General features: G+C 43.5%; 2 protein-coding genes and 2 non-coding genes across 5 annotated transcripts in view; 3 read left to right on the forward strand and 1 right to left on the reverse strand.

Moving 5' to 3' along the window:
* iqcg (IQ motif containing G) overlaps nucleotides 1-1,195 on the reverse strand; it is a 28,646-nt gene extending 27,451 nt beyond the window's left edge. Inside the window, exons 1-3 of one of the 2 annotated variants that reach the window (XM_041877238.1) lie at nucleotides 1,139-1,195; nucleotides 624-770; nucleotides 259-461 (exon numbers count right to left, since the gene is read on the reverse strand). In XM_041877238.1, the coding sequence (XP_041733172.1) occupies nucleotides 259-461; nucleotides 624-752 (332 nt within the window). In that variant the 5' untranslated portion in view covers nucleotides 753-770; nucleotides 1,139-1,195. Of the gene's footprint in view, nucleotides 1-258; nucleotides 462-623; nucleotides 771-930 lie in introns of both variants that reach the window. The other variant, XM_041877237.1, reaches the window with a different exon arrangement.
* A 5-nt stretch (nucleotides 1,196-1,200) lies between these two features.
* On the forward strand, nucleotides 1,201-12,673 carry LOC121567302 (60S ribosomal protein L35a). Its single transcript, XM_041877239.2, has 5 exons — nucleotides 1,201-1,265; nucleotides 1,789-1,828; nucleotides 2,151-2,303; nucleotides 7,833-7,977; nucleotides 12,606-12,673. Exons 2-5 carry the CDS (start codon nucleotides 1,818-1,820, stop codon nucleotides 12,627-12,629), a joined length of 333 nt encoding a protein of 110 aa, XP_041733173.1. The 5' UTR covers nucleotides 1,201-1,265; nucleotides 1,789-1,817; the 3' UTR covers nucleotides 12,630-12,673.
* On the forward strand, nucleotides 8,677-8,761 carry LOC121568510. The gene has a single exon (XR_006661157.1). It is a non-coding gene; the product is annotated as a small nucleolar RNA SNORA70 (small nucleolar RNA).
* On the forward strand, nucleotides 9,746-9,817 carry trnaa-cgc. Its single transcript has one exon. It is a non-coding gene; the product is annotated as a tRNA-Ala (tRNA).
* Nucleotides 12,674-13,179: the final 506 nt, after the last annotated feature.

The following is a 13,179-nucleotide window of genomic DNA, read 5'->3' on the forward strand; positions in this document are numbered from 1 at the left end:
CACAGTTAATACAGTCTGCTCTGCACCTTGGAAATGTTTGACAAGTGTAAACGATGGCAATGTGTTTAGTTCAGTGGTCAACCTGAAAAAGAACCCAATTAAAAGTTATCTATCATGTGTGCATCTCATTAATAAATCACTGTTTGAAGCACATCAGAGTTGTGGGCTTCTTCTATTTTATTAAATTGTCTGGACCCTAGCTCTGGTCCAGGTCGGAACGTGCACTAAAGCCCTGAACCAAAGCTATCTGGAACCCACCTGTCTCTCTGCACCTTGGCCAGGTTGTCAGGGGACAGTGGGTTCTCCTCTAGTGTGCGGTTCAGTTCCTTCTGGGACCTGTGCAGCTCACGGGTGGCATCTGACAGTCCCCCAGCCTCTCTCTCAAACTGACGGGCTGCTTTCAGGTTCTGCTCTGCCCGTTTCTGCTGTTCAAGGACCTGTCCAATGTCAGCTGACACAACCTTCCACAAAAACAGATGAATAGGTGCTGAATAGGAGAAAATTACAGCTTGGATAGCAAGCCTACCATTCATTATTAGCTAAAAAGACATCATCGCTTGAAAAAGCCAACTGACATTAGCTGCCCAAATAATGTAAGCTGAGGATAATCAGATATATAATACCATATTAGCTTCTGGACGACCCCTGTAGGTGTCGGGCATGATGTGACCCAGCACTGACAGCTGATCAGCACAGTCCTGCAGCACTGTACACAGTCTGAGCAGCTCTACCCCAGACAAAGGAACCGACATCCTGGTGGTCTGTGAACACTGAATTCGAGTGAAATCAGCCAAGCGATTTACAATATTACCTATATAGCTAGCTAGCTAGCTACTACCGTTTTCTAACTGTGACATTTTTGTGTTAGCAAATATCCTGGGCAAAATACTCAACACAATAAACAAATTCGTAGCTAAGTAGATTTCTTACGTGTCTTCACGGAACGTATTGAAGTTCGCTATTTATATTTATGGTTCAATAAAAGCTAGCATATTTTAACTTGCTAGCCTAGCAGCACACTTGGTGGTTTATGCCGGTCACCATGGTAACGCTCTACATTTGATAATTGTTTTCCTCGTAAAATTACACGGTAAATACTTATTTATCTACTTTGATTCTTATGTTGTGTGAAACGTACGAGATAATGCAATAAAGTGACAGCTGAAGAAATATGTTTTGATCAGGCGCCTCTGTCGTCACCGAATACGTACATTTCCCAGCATTCCATTTCAATGTCCTTTTCCGCCATTTTTCTTACAGTGCAGGTGAGAAATACAGAAGGCCACTTTAATCAAATCGAGATTTCTATGTTATTAAGTCTACATTTGGCATAAATGACATGGTTTCAAAGAGAAATATATTTACACTTGCCGTACAGTCTATTTTTTGAGTCCGAGAGGCTGTGATGACAAAGATATAACTTGGATAGTTTTACGAAGTTAACAGGCAAGAGCCGGGCTGCAGGGACGAGGCCGTTCAGATGTCTCCACCAAAATGCATCTCTAGTTAGCCTGATAGCGTTTCAACGCTAACTAGGATACAACAGTATTCCCTTATTTTGTGTGTCGGTGACTAAACCCACAAACCCTACCACAGTGGCTAGTTAGCGACTTCCTTGGGTCTACATGGCTAGCTCGTTAATGTCCCACAGTCATGGATGTGTGTAGCTACCTAACGTTAGCTAGATATGTTAGTTTTCGTCTAACTCGTACACCAGACCACATGGCAAGTCAAACCTACAGGCACGTTCATATCGAGACCATAATGTATTCAATTGTTTCTCATCAGGTTTTTCCGTGCCTGGGACCAGACTCAATATGCCAGGAAGGTGAGTAGCCAATGTTAGCCAGCTAGCTACCGTTGTTTGCCATCTGCCACGATTAACAATACTGTTTTGTTTTAGCTACTAGACACGTTTGCAAGTCAGTACTTAACTTTGCTTAGTATGGTAAATGTTAGGAGGTAGTTAACACTGAATTTGAAATGTGTTTGTACAAAGTAGGTAGGACTATTGTGCATTGGTTGATTCTGGTGAGTATTTAGGGTATGCGGTTGATTGACTGCTGACTGGATTACTCTGGCACCAGCATATGGGACTGATGATCCACAGGTTGAGTGCTGTGGTTTATGCAGTCTTTTCATCTTCGCAGACTGTGGAGCAAGGCTATCTTCGCCGGGTACAAACGTGGCCTGAGGAACCAGCGGGAGCACACTGCCCTGCTCAAGGTGGAGGGAGTATACACACGGGATGAGGTCGACTTCTACCTGGGCAAGCGCTGCGCTTACGTCTACAAGGCTAAGAAGTAAGTTTCCCTTCTGTCAAATGAAGGCTAAGAATTAAGTTTCCCTTCTGTCAAATTAAGGCTAAGAAGTAAGTTTCCCATCTTCTGTCAAATGGCAAATTTACACAAAGGATTTATAACAGTGTTTTAACAAAAGGTGGGCTTTTGTGTTTCTACCCCCACGACCCACCTCAACTGCATCACCTGCTCTGACTTGGGGCCACTGGTACCTTTCAGCTTGCATTTACATGCATTTAAATCGCTATGTAAATTGTTCCCCAAAAAATTACACTAGAGGTTATATTAACACTAGACCCCAATATAATTATAGAATGCTGATGTAGATTACTTAAAATGTAAGATAAAGCTCATATTCGCACACATTTCAAACAGACATAGCTCAAAAACAATGAACAAATGACAATTACAAGTGGACCTAGTTTTAAAGAGCATTACCTCTTTAATGACAATTGTTTTACATTTGACTAAATTACTCACTCAAAATGTACACGTATAATATATTATACTTGTGATTATTATTTACATATAAATATTACCAAAATTATTCAAACTGTGACCAGATGATTATTTCCATGAGAGAGCAATCATTCGAGCTCCACTGCTGAGGTGCTCCCCTGTACCAACCAAGTTATCATGACAGGACATAATAATATGAGAGCTATTCCCCAAGTTTCACAGCATCAAACATCGACAACTGCTGTTTACTTATTTCACTCACCTCGACGTCATCGCTTTTCAAAGTGTAAGGACGTGTCCGAATCCGTATCACCAGCCAACATAGAGATACTGCCTCTGTCACAGTGAAAAGTTGTGTCCGCTTCGGCGCCACCATTTCGAGTAATTAAGTGAGAATTTGTTCAAATGACAGCATACCCTGTTTCCGGTTTCTGGTTAATAACAGCCATGCGAATACAACAACAGGTTGTTAGCACAGATATTATTGTTAGAAAAACAAGGCTGTTCGCTGCTGCTATGGGTTCTAAAGGGTTAACAATCACTAGTGCACACTGGTGCTGTAAATGTACTGTAGTCTAGCCTTCATAGTAACAGGGTACTGGGAATTGACTTTCTTGGTGCAATTGTGATTTGTGTGAAACTGTTGTGCAGACCTTTTTATTTTATTTTATTTTTTAACCTTTATTTAACCAGGTAAGCCAGTTGAGAACATAAGGTAGTTGGGTGGGCTAATTACAGATGGGCTGTGTACAGGTGCAGTGATCGGTAAGCTGCTCTGACAACTGATGCTTAAAGATGGTGAGGGAGATAAGTGTCTCCAGCTTCAGAGATTTTTGCAGTTCGTTCCAGTCATTTGCAGCAGAGAACTGGAAGGAGTGGCGGCTTTGGGGATGACCAGTGAGATATAACTGCTGGAACGCATACTACGGGTGGGTGTTGCAATGGTGACCAATGAGCTAAGATAAGGCAGGGATTTGCCTAGCAGTGATTTATAGATGACCTGGAGCCAGTGGGTTTGGCGACGAATATGTAGTGGGGGCCAGCCAACGAGAGCGTACAGGTCACAATGGTGGGTAGTATATGGGTCTTTGGTGACAATGGATGGCACTGTGATAGACTACATCCAATTTGCTGAGTATTGTGTTGGAGGCTATTTTGTAAATGACATCGGCAGGATAGTCAGTTTTACGAGGACATGTTTAGCAGCATGAGTGAAGGGGGCTTTGTTGCGAAATAGGAAGCCGGTTCTAGATTTCACTTTGGATTGTTGATGCTTAATGTGAGTGGAAGGAGAGCTTACAGTCTAACCAGACACCTAGGTATTTGTAGTTGTCCACATATTCTAAGTCAGACCCGCGGAGAGTAGTGATTCTAGTCGGGCGGGCGGGTGCAAGCAGCGTTTGATTGAAGAGCATGCATTTAGTTTTACTAGCGTTTAAGAGCAGTTGGAGGCCACGGAAGGACTGTTGTATGGCATTGAAGCTCGTTTGGAGGTTTGTTAACACAGTGTCCAATTAAGGGCCAGATGTATACAAAATGGTGTCGTCTGCGCAGAGGTGGATCTGAGAGTCACCAGCAGCAAGAGCGACATCATTGATATACACAGAGAATAGAGTCGGCCCTAGTTGAACCCTGTGGCACCCCCATAGAGACTGCCAGAGGTCCAGACAACAGGCCCTCCGATTTGACACATTGAACTCTATCTGAGAAGTAGTTGGTGAACCAGGCGAGGCAGTCATTTGAGAAACCAAGGCTATTTAGTTTGCCAATAAGAATGCGGTGATTGACAGAGTCAAAAGCCTTGGCCTGGTCGATGAAGACTGCTGCACAGTACTGTCTTATCGATCGCGGTTATTATATAGGTTAGGACCTTGAACGTGGCTGAGGTGCACCCATGACCAGCTCGGAAACCAGATTGCATAGTGGAAAAGGTACGGTGGGATTCGAAATGGTCGGTTATCTGTTAACTTGGCCTTCGAAGGGCAGGGTGGATATACACTTCTCAAAAAAATCAAGTGAACACTTAAACAACACAATGTAACTCCAAGTCAATCACACTTCTGTGAAATCAAACTGTCCACTTAGGAAGCAACACTGATTGACAATAAATTTCACATGCTGTTGTGCAAATGGAATAGACAACGGGTGAAATTATAGGCAATTAGCAAGACACCCCCAATAAAGGACTGGTTTTGCAGGTGGTGACCACAGACCACTTCTCAGTTCCTATGCTTCCTGGCTGATGTTTTGGTCACTTTTGAATGCTGGTGGTGCTTTCACTCTAGTGGTAGCATGAGACAGTCTACAACCCACACAAGTGGCTCAGGTAGTGCAGCTCATCCAGGATGGCACATCAATGCGAGCTGTGGCAAGAAGGTTTGCTGTGTCTGTCAGCGTAGTGTCCAGAGCATGGAGGCGCTACCAGGAGACAGGCCAGTACATCAGGAGACGTGGGGGAGGCCGTAGGAGGGCAACAACCCAGCAGCAGGACTGCTACCTCCGCCTTTGTGCAAGGAGGAGCACTGCCAGAGCCCTGCAAAATGACCTCCAGCATGCCACAAATGTGCATGTGTCTGCTCAAACGGTCAGAAACAGACTCCATGAGGGTGGTATGAGGGCCCGACGTCCACAGGTGAGGGTTGTGCTTACAGCCCAACACCGTGCAGGATGTTTGGCATTTGCCAGAGAACACCAATATTGGCAAATTAGCCACTGGCGCCCTGTGCTCTTCACAGATGAAAGCAGGTTCACACTAAGCACATGTGACAGACGTGACAGAGTCTGGAGACGCCGTGGAGAACGTTCTGCTGCCTGCAACATCCTCCAGCATGACCGGTTTGGCGGTGGGTCAGTCATGGTGTGGGGTGGCATTTCTTTGGGGGGCCGCACAGCCCTCCATGTGCTCGCCAGAGGTAGCCTGACTGCCATTAGGTACCGAGATGAGATCCTCAGACCCCTTGTGAGACCATATGCTGGTGCGGTTGGCCCTGGGTTCCTCCCTAATGCAAGACGATGCTAGACCTCATGTGGCTGGAGGTGTCAGCAGTTCCTGCAAGAGGAAGGCATTGATGCTATGGACTGGCCCGCCGTTCCCCCAGACCTGAATCCAATTGAGCACATCTGGGACATCATGTCTCGCTCCATCCACCAACGCCACGTTGCACCACAGACTGTCCAGGAGTTGGCGGATGCTTTAGTCCAGGTCTGGGAGGAGATCCCTCAGGAGACCAGCCGCCACCTCATCAGGAGCATGCCCAGGCGTTGTAGGGAGGTCATACAGGCACGTGGAGGCCACACACACTACTGAGCCTCATTTTGACTTGTTTTAAGGACATTACATCAAAGTTGGATCAGCCTGTAGTGTGGTTTTCCACTTTAATTTTGAGGGTGACTCCAAATCCAGACCTCCATAGGTTAATAATTTTGATTTCCATTGATAATTTTTGTGTGATTTTGTTGTCAGCACATTCAACTATGTAAAGAAAAAAGTATTTCATAAGATTATTTCATTCATTCAGATCTAGGATGTGTTATTTTAGTGTTCCCTTTATTATTTTTAGCAGTGTATGTCTGTAACAGTTTGGATCTAGTGTCACCCCCTTTGAAGAGGGGGATGACCGCGGCAGCTTTCCAATCGCTGGGGATCTCAGACGTTACGAAAGAGAGGTTGAACAGGCTAGTAATAGGGGTTGCGACAATTTCGGCGGCTAATTTTAGAAAGAAAGGGTCCAGATTGTCTAGCTCAGCTGATTTGTAGAGGTCCAGATTTTGCAGCTCTTTCAGGACATCAGCTATCAGAATTTGGGTGGATGAGAAGCGGGGGGGCATGGGCAAGTTGCAGTAGATTGTGCAGAGCTGGTGGCCGGGGTAGGGGTAGCCAGGTGGAAAGCATGGCCAGCCGTAGCAAAATGCTTATTGAAATTCTCGATTATCGTAGATTTATCGGTGGTGACAGTGTTTCCTAGCCTCAGTGCAGTGGGTAGCTGGGAGGAGGTGCTCTTGTTCTCCATGGACTTTAGTGTCCCAAAACTTTTTGGAGTTAGTGCTACAGGATGCAAATTTCTGTTTGAAAAAGCTAGCCTTTGCTTTCTTAACTGATTGTGTATATTGGTTCCTGACTTCCCTGAAAAGTTGCATATCGCGAGGGCTGTTCGATGCTAATGCAGTACGCCACAGGATGTTTTTGTGCTGGTCAAGGGCAGTCAAGTCTGGGGTGAACCAGGGGCTATATCTGTTCTTAGTTCTGCATTTTTTGTATTAGGCATGCTTATTTTAGATGGAGAGGAAAGCACTTTTAAATAACATCCAGGCATCCTCTACTGACGGAATGAGGTCAATATCCATCCAGGATACCCGGGCCAGGTCAATTAGAAAGGCCTGCTCGCTGAAGTGTTTTAGGGAGCGTTTGACAGTGATGAGGGGTGGTCGTTTGACCGCAGACCCATTACGGACGCAGGAAATGAGGCAGTGATCGCTGAGATCCTGGTTGTAGACATCAGAGGTGTATTTAGAGGGTACCTCTTTGTTTACCTCTTGAACACTTGGGCAGTATTCGTATTTGAAGATTACTCTCCAATAAGTGTGTGCCAATTTTTATTTTATTTTGTATGGTTCTATATAGCTTTTAGCTCTGCAGAGCAGTGCTTGTGCTAGGGTAGTAATCTATAGTCTAATCTGTTTGATTGTGGAGGTTTTTAAATGTGTGGGTTATTTTCTTGAACCTAGACTAGAGGTGCCAATTTACCAAATAGACGGGTGGGGGTGTTTACCAACAAAGCATTTTTGTTGAGGACGTTGTCACCCGTCTATAAACACAAAGCTACTATTTTCTCTATAGTCTTGTGCTGTGGCAGGCTTTTAGGGGTTTGTAGAACAACTTATTCTTCCCATAACTCCATTACTGTATTATAAAATGGTTATTGTGTCTTACTCAAAGGTGCTTCTCCCTTGTCAGGCCCCTTTTCAAATGGATATTATTAGCAGTTTTTATAGAAGAGCCTCTTTTTTGGGGGGTTAACTTTGTTCTTGTTTTAATTTAGTTCTGATTCTGCTCACTGTCTTCAATCTCCTCAGGAACACAGTGACTCCTGGTGGCAAGCCCAACAAGACGCGGGTAATCTGGGGCAAAGTCATGCGCGCTCATGGCAACAGTGGAATGGTGCGGGCCAAGTTCAGCAGTAACCTCCCCGCAAAGGCCATGGGACACAGAGTCAGAGTGGTGAGTAGTACCTTCTTCTGCTCTTCCCTGATGATTACGGGACCTGCAGACAGTCCAGTTTGGTTCTAGTGGTGGTCCCCCAGGGGTGGGTTGGGAAGCACTGCTTTTTTGCACTGCAGGATTCGAACCAAAACAAATACAGCTCAAAGGAATTTGCTGCGAGCCAACGGTATAGAACATTGTTTTATTCCTGCACAAGCGCACCTGATTAAACTACCCAGCTACTCTGAAGACTTTTGATTAGTTGATTCAAGTGTGCTTTTGTAGGGCTTGAACAACCGATGTCTAATGTCAGAGGTCCTTTAGGAATGAATTTGCCTGAATTTGGTTGAACTTCAACTTTTGTTAGTTCAGGGAACTACCATGTAATTCTGTGTGATCACCTCTTTAAACCGATTTTTGTTAGGGGGAAAATGCATTCTGTTCGGTGTTTAATCTTCGGTTGGAAAATCCAACAAATGGTTTTGTGTGCAACATCCTTAACTTGTAGAATGGCAAAGTGCTTAATTTCCCAAAGTTGGTTGGTTCTACGTGTTTTTTAACAACCTTTGAGCAGGCAAAAAGCCCTTTACTAACCTTTGCCTGCTCATAGTTGTTTAAAATTACATGATGCACATCAGATGTCATCAGTATCTCTGTATTATGTCATCGTGTAACAACTTGTCTTTTTTACTATGAAAGATAGAAACCCACCGTTTCCTGCAGCTTATTAAGCTGACCAGTCTTGCTGCAGTGCGGTTTGGTGTGCAATGGCTGCAGACAGTGGCCATGTCCGAATACCCATACTATTGCGCAGGGCTCGACATGTTGGACAAGAAAAATATATAGGTTTATGTTGTCCGAATGGACAACAAACAATTACTCCAATCAGACTTGGATCAGAGACCAACATTGGAATAATATTCCAAACTATCATATGTAGGTGATGTGCATATTGGCTACAGCCTCATGTCCAAACCCATGCTGATATGAGAGAGGCGCCAGAAAATGGAGCAAAAGTTTATATAGGCTAATCGCCAGTCATGTTTGACAAATATCATTTAGGATAATTAACAACGTCGAAAGGCTTGATTCTGTCGACATACGCAAGGCACTGTTCATTTAGATCAAATGGTCATGACCGGAGAGTGAAGGACAGTGTTTTCCTGCTAATTGCAGAGCCTGCAGCCATGTGCGCATTGTTGAGCTTATAATATGAAGAAATATAACTTTATAAACGGTTTGATCTGTGGCATCGGCCTCATTTGCTTTTTAACATTTGACATGGTTGTATGATTTTTGTGTCTGTCGTCCCAGAACTGTCGGTCTGTTTTCAGCCGTATACCTATAAAAAAAAAAATATCATCCCGTGGACGACGGGATGTCCTTAATTTCGAGCCCTGGAAGGAATTATTAGACAAAGTATTATAAAGACAAAGCAGACATGGAATTGTTTTAAGATGGTCATACTATGGATCATTTAGCTATTTGATTTTTAATTTTAAGTATCCAAAAATATTAAATGAATTAATAAAATATTGTCCTTCAATACTATCAGCCGTAGAAACTCAATGAATAACACATTCAGAAATGTCAAAGACAGTCAAAAATAAATCATAACAAACAAGGTTTTGCAGTGTCTGTCCAATATCTATACTGAGCAAAAATATAAACCCAACATGTAGAGTTGGTCCCATATTTCATGAGCTGAAATGAAAGATTCCAGAAATGTTCCATACGCACAAAATGCTTATTTCTCACATTTTGTGCACAAATTTGTTTACAGAAAGGGGATGTAGCTCAGTGGTAGAGCGCATGCTTCGCATGTATGAGGTCCTGGGTTCAATCCCCAGCATTTCCATTTAGCATTTAGTGGCGGCAGGTAGCTTAGTGGTTAAGAGCGTTGTGCCAGTAACCGAAAGGTCACTGGTTCTAATCCCTGAGCCGACTAGGTGAAAAATATGTCGATGTGCCCTTAAGCAAGGCACTTAAACCCAATTGCTCATGTTAGTCGCTCTGGATAAGAGCGTCTGCTAAATGACGTAAAATGTAAATGTACATCCCTGTTAGTGAGCATTTCTCTTTTGCCAAGATAATCCATCCACCTGACAGGTGTGGCATATCAAGAAGCTGATAAACAGCATGATCATTACACAGGTGAACCTTGTGCTGGGGACAAAAGGACACTAAAATGTGTCAGAACACAATGCCACAGACGTCTCAAGTTTTGAGGGCACGTGCAATTGGCATGCTGACTGCAGGAATGTCCACCAGAGCTGTTGCCAGATAATTAAATGTTCATTTCTTTACCATAAGTCGCGCCAACGTTGTTTTAGAGAATTTGGCAGTACGTCCAACCGGCCTCACAACCGCAGACCACTTGTAACCACGCCAGCCAGCCCAGGATCTCCACATCTGGCTTCTTCATCTGTAGGATCGTCTGAGGGGTATTTCTGTCTTTTATAAAGCCCTTTTGTGGGGAAAGACTCATTCTGATTGTCTGGGCCCTGGCTCCCCAAAAGGTGTGCCTGGCTCTCAAGTGGGTAGGCCTAAGCCCACCCATGGCCCCGCCCCTGCCCAGTCATGTGAAATCTTAGATTAGGGCACAGTTTATCAGTTTATTTATATTGACTGATTTCCTTATATGAACTGTAACTCAGTAAAATCGTTGTATGTTGCGTTATTTTTGTTCAGTGTATGAGATGTAAGAAAGCTCAGGATTGTTATTTTTTTGGGTAGGCATAAAACGACCAATACTTCCATTAATTTTTTTACAACCAGTACCGTTTACTTTCAGACGATTCCGGTGACACTTGTTGGGGTCGTAGAGCAAAATGGAGAAGACTATCGTGTTCGTGAGAGTCTCCCCTTTTCCATATAGTGGTCATAAAAGTTTGGTATGCCAAACCATTCGGATGCTAGATGTTTTTGTGAAAATACCAATTTTCGGGGTGTCTCATGGTCTGACAAACACTGCTGTAGCTCTGCCACCTTCCACCGCAGATGCAGAAGGCCGCCATAGACGGATGCGGTTTGAGACGAAGCCCATGCAAAAAAACATATCTCTAGCTTAAACTGATGGATTTTTATGGGTATTATTTTTGTTAGATTGCACCGGTGCATAAATCGACTCTAGGTTATTTTAAAGGGGCTGTGTTGTGTTTTGAGACAGGCTTGAATATGCAAAGAATCCAATAAAGGAAAGGGGGATGCCTAGGCAGTTGTACAACTGAATGCATTGAACCGAAATGTGTCTTCTGCATTTAACCCAACCCCTCTGAATCAGAGAGGTGCGGGGGACTGCTTAATTGACATCCACGTCATTGGTGCCCGGGGAACAGTGGGTTAACTGCGTTGCTCAGGGGCAGAACAACAGATTTCTACCTTGTCAGCTCTGGGATTCGATCCAGCAACATTTCGGTTACTGGCCCAACGCTCCTACCCGCAAGGCTACCTGCGCAATAATGTGTAGCCCACATTTCTGATTCACTATGGTAAAAAATATCAAGTGGCAAAAAAAGTTAGTCAAGCCATTACATTTTGACATTTACGTCATTTAGCAGACGCTCTTATCCAGAGCGACTTACAAATTGGTGCATTCACCTTATAGCCAGTGGGATAACCACTTTACAATATGTTATATATTTTTTCTTTGGGGTGGGGTAGAAGGATTACTTTATCCTATCCCAGGTATTCCTTTAAGAGGTGGGGTTTCAAGTGTCTCCGGAAGTTGGTGAGTGACTCCGCTGTCCTGGCGTCGTGAGGGAGCTTGTTCCACCATTGGGGTGCCAGAGCAGCGAACAGTTTTGACTGGGCTGAGCGGGAACTGTGCTTCCGCAGAGATAGGGGGGCCAGCAGGCCAGAGGTGGATGAACGCAATGCCCTCGTTTGGGGGTAGGGACTGATCGGAGCCTCAAGGCCATGTAGTGTACTAAATTGTATGCAAAGAAATAATGTTTTTATAGTATGTGACATTTTAAAAATAGTACTCCGAATGCATCATCTAATGCGTGATTGCGTTGACTCCCGCCGTTTGTATCATTTTGAGTATGCAGTTTAAGAATGTAGTATGCTACTATGTGTATTTTGACATTTCCAGTGACTGGTTGTGTATGAGGCCAGCTGGGAGGTGCTGAGATAAATAAATAAAAAACACTGTTTTCAGATGTTGGGGTGGTGCTGGAGATCATGAATGTTATGTTGAAAAGGGCCTGAAAGGCACATGGCCTTCAGGCATGTCGGTTTCCTTAAATGTTTATCATTGGCAGTGTTACACCGTATGACACTACTTATTATTGCAGTGCATCTGGGTTGTGGGGAGAAACAATGTACTACTGAAGCTACAAAGGCTTTGGGAAACTTACTGCTGAAAAATGGATTTGTTTTCCTTACCTAAGTTGAAGCAAAAAAAGATCAAACCTTTAAATAAGTAATATTTTTAATTGACTTGATGGATGTTTTTTAGTGATAAGAATGATGTAGTCCCTGTTTTAGTACTTGCCCTCTCCTACATGACCACAACATATTGGGCAAGTGCTCGTATTGAAAAACATCTGGAAGTGCCATTTCCCCACTCAATGTATGACTGTGGTTTGTATTGATTTGGTGCCTGTGGACTCCACTCACTGCTCTCTCCTTTTGTCTTTCAGATGCTGTACCCGTCTCGTGTGTAATGTGCTGTTTTTGTGTACATACAATAAACAAGTCAGGTCCACAATTGGTGTTGTGTGTTTTCTTGTCAGTTGGAGGGGGGGAATCCATCACTGGCCTCTACAGTAGAATTACATGGGGGGAGGGGTGAACACATTTTCTAGGAATGTTATTTTCAGAGCTTTACAATATGAATTGTTTTGTTAACCTTAGTTGTTTCTTGACCAGTCAAGTGTTTTTACAATCAAAAACATGACTACTGTGCTTTCTGAATAGTGATGGTATTTGAGGGTTAAACTCAAGAAAATAAATGCACTCACTAACTGCCAGAGCGTCTGCTAAATGACTAAAAATGTAAAATTCAAATTGGACAAAGGTATAGGTCGATTTTTGTAACCTTTTTTTTTTTTTTTTTGCAGGGGAAAGAATAATTTTACCTTGCTTTTTCATATGTACAGTTGGGTAACAATATCTCATTTCTAAACCTCCGGGATTGCTGCTTCACAGTATTAGTTTAAAACCTCAAAGTACTCTATTGCGTTGATTCAAATTCAAAGATGGCTATGATGTCAA

The sequence above is a fragment of the Coregonus clupeaformis genome, chromosome 6 (assembly GCF_020615455.1).
Source record: "Coregonus clupeaformis isolate EN_2021a chromosome 6, ASM2061545v1, whole genome shotgun sequence".
In the NCBI taxonomy this organism is placed as follows: Eukaryota; Metazoa; Chordata; class Actinopteri; order Salmoniformes; family Salmonidae; genus Coregonus; species Coregonus clupeaformis.

Excerpts from the sequence above, each read along its gene's own strand:
- LOC121567302 (XM_041877239.2), top strand. Across the intron at positions 2,304-7,832 it reads TACGTCTACAAGGCTAAGAA|GAACACAGTGACTCCTGGTG; the intron begins GTAAGTTTCCCT and ends CAATCTCCTCAG. Across the intron at positions 7,978-12,605 it reads TGGGACACAGAGTCAGAGTG|ATGCTGTACCCGTCTCGTGT; the intron begins GTGAGTAGTACC and ends TTTGTCTTTCAG.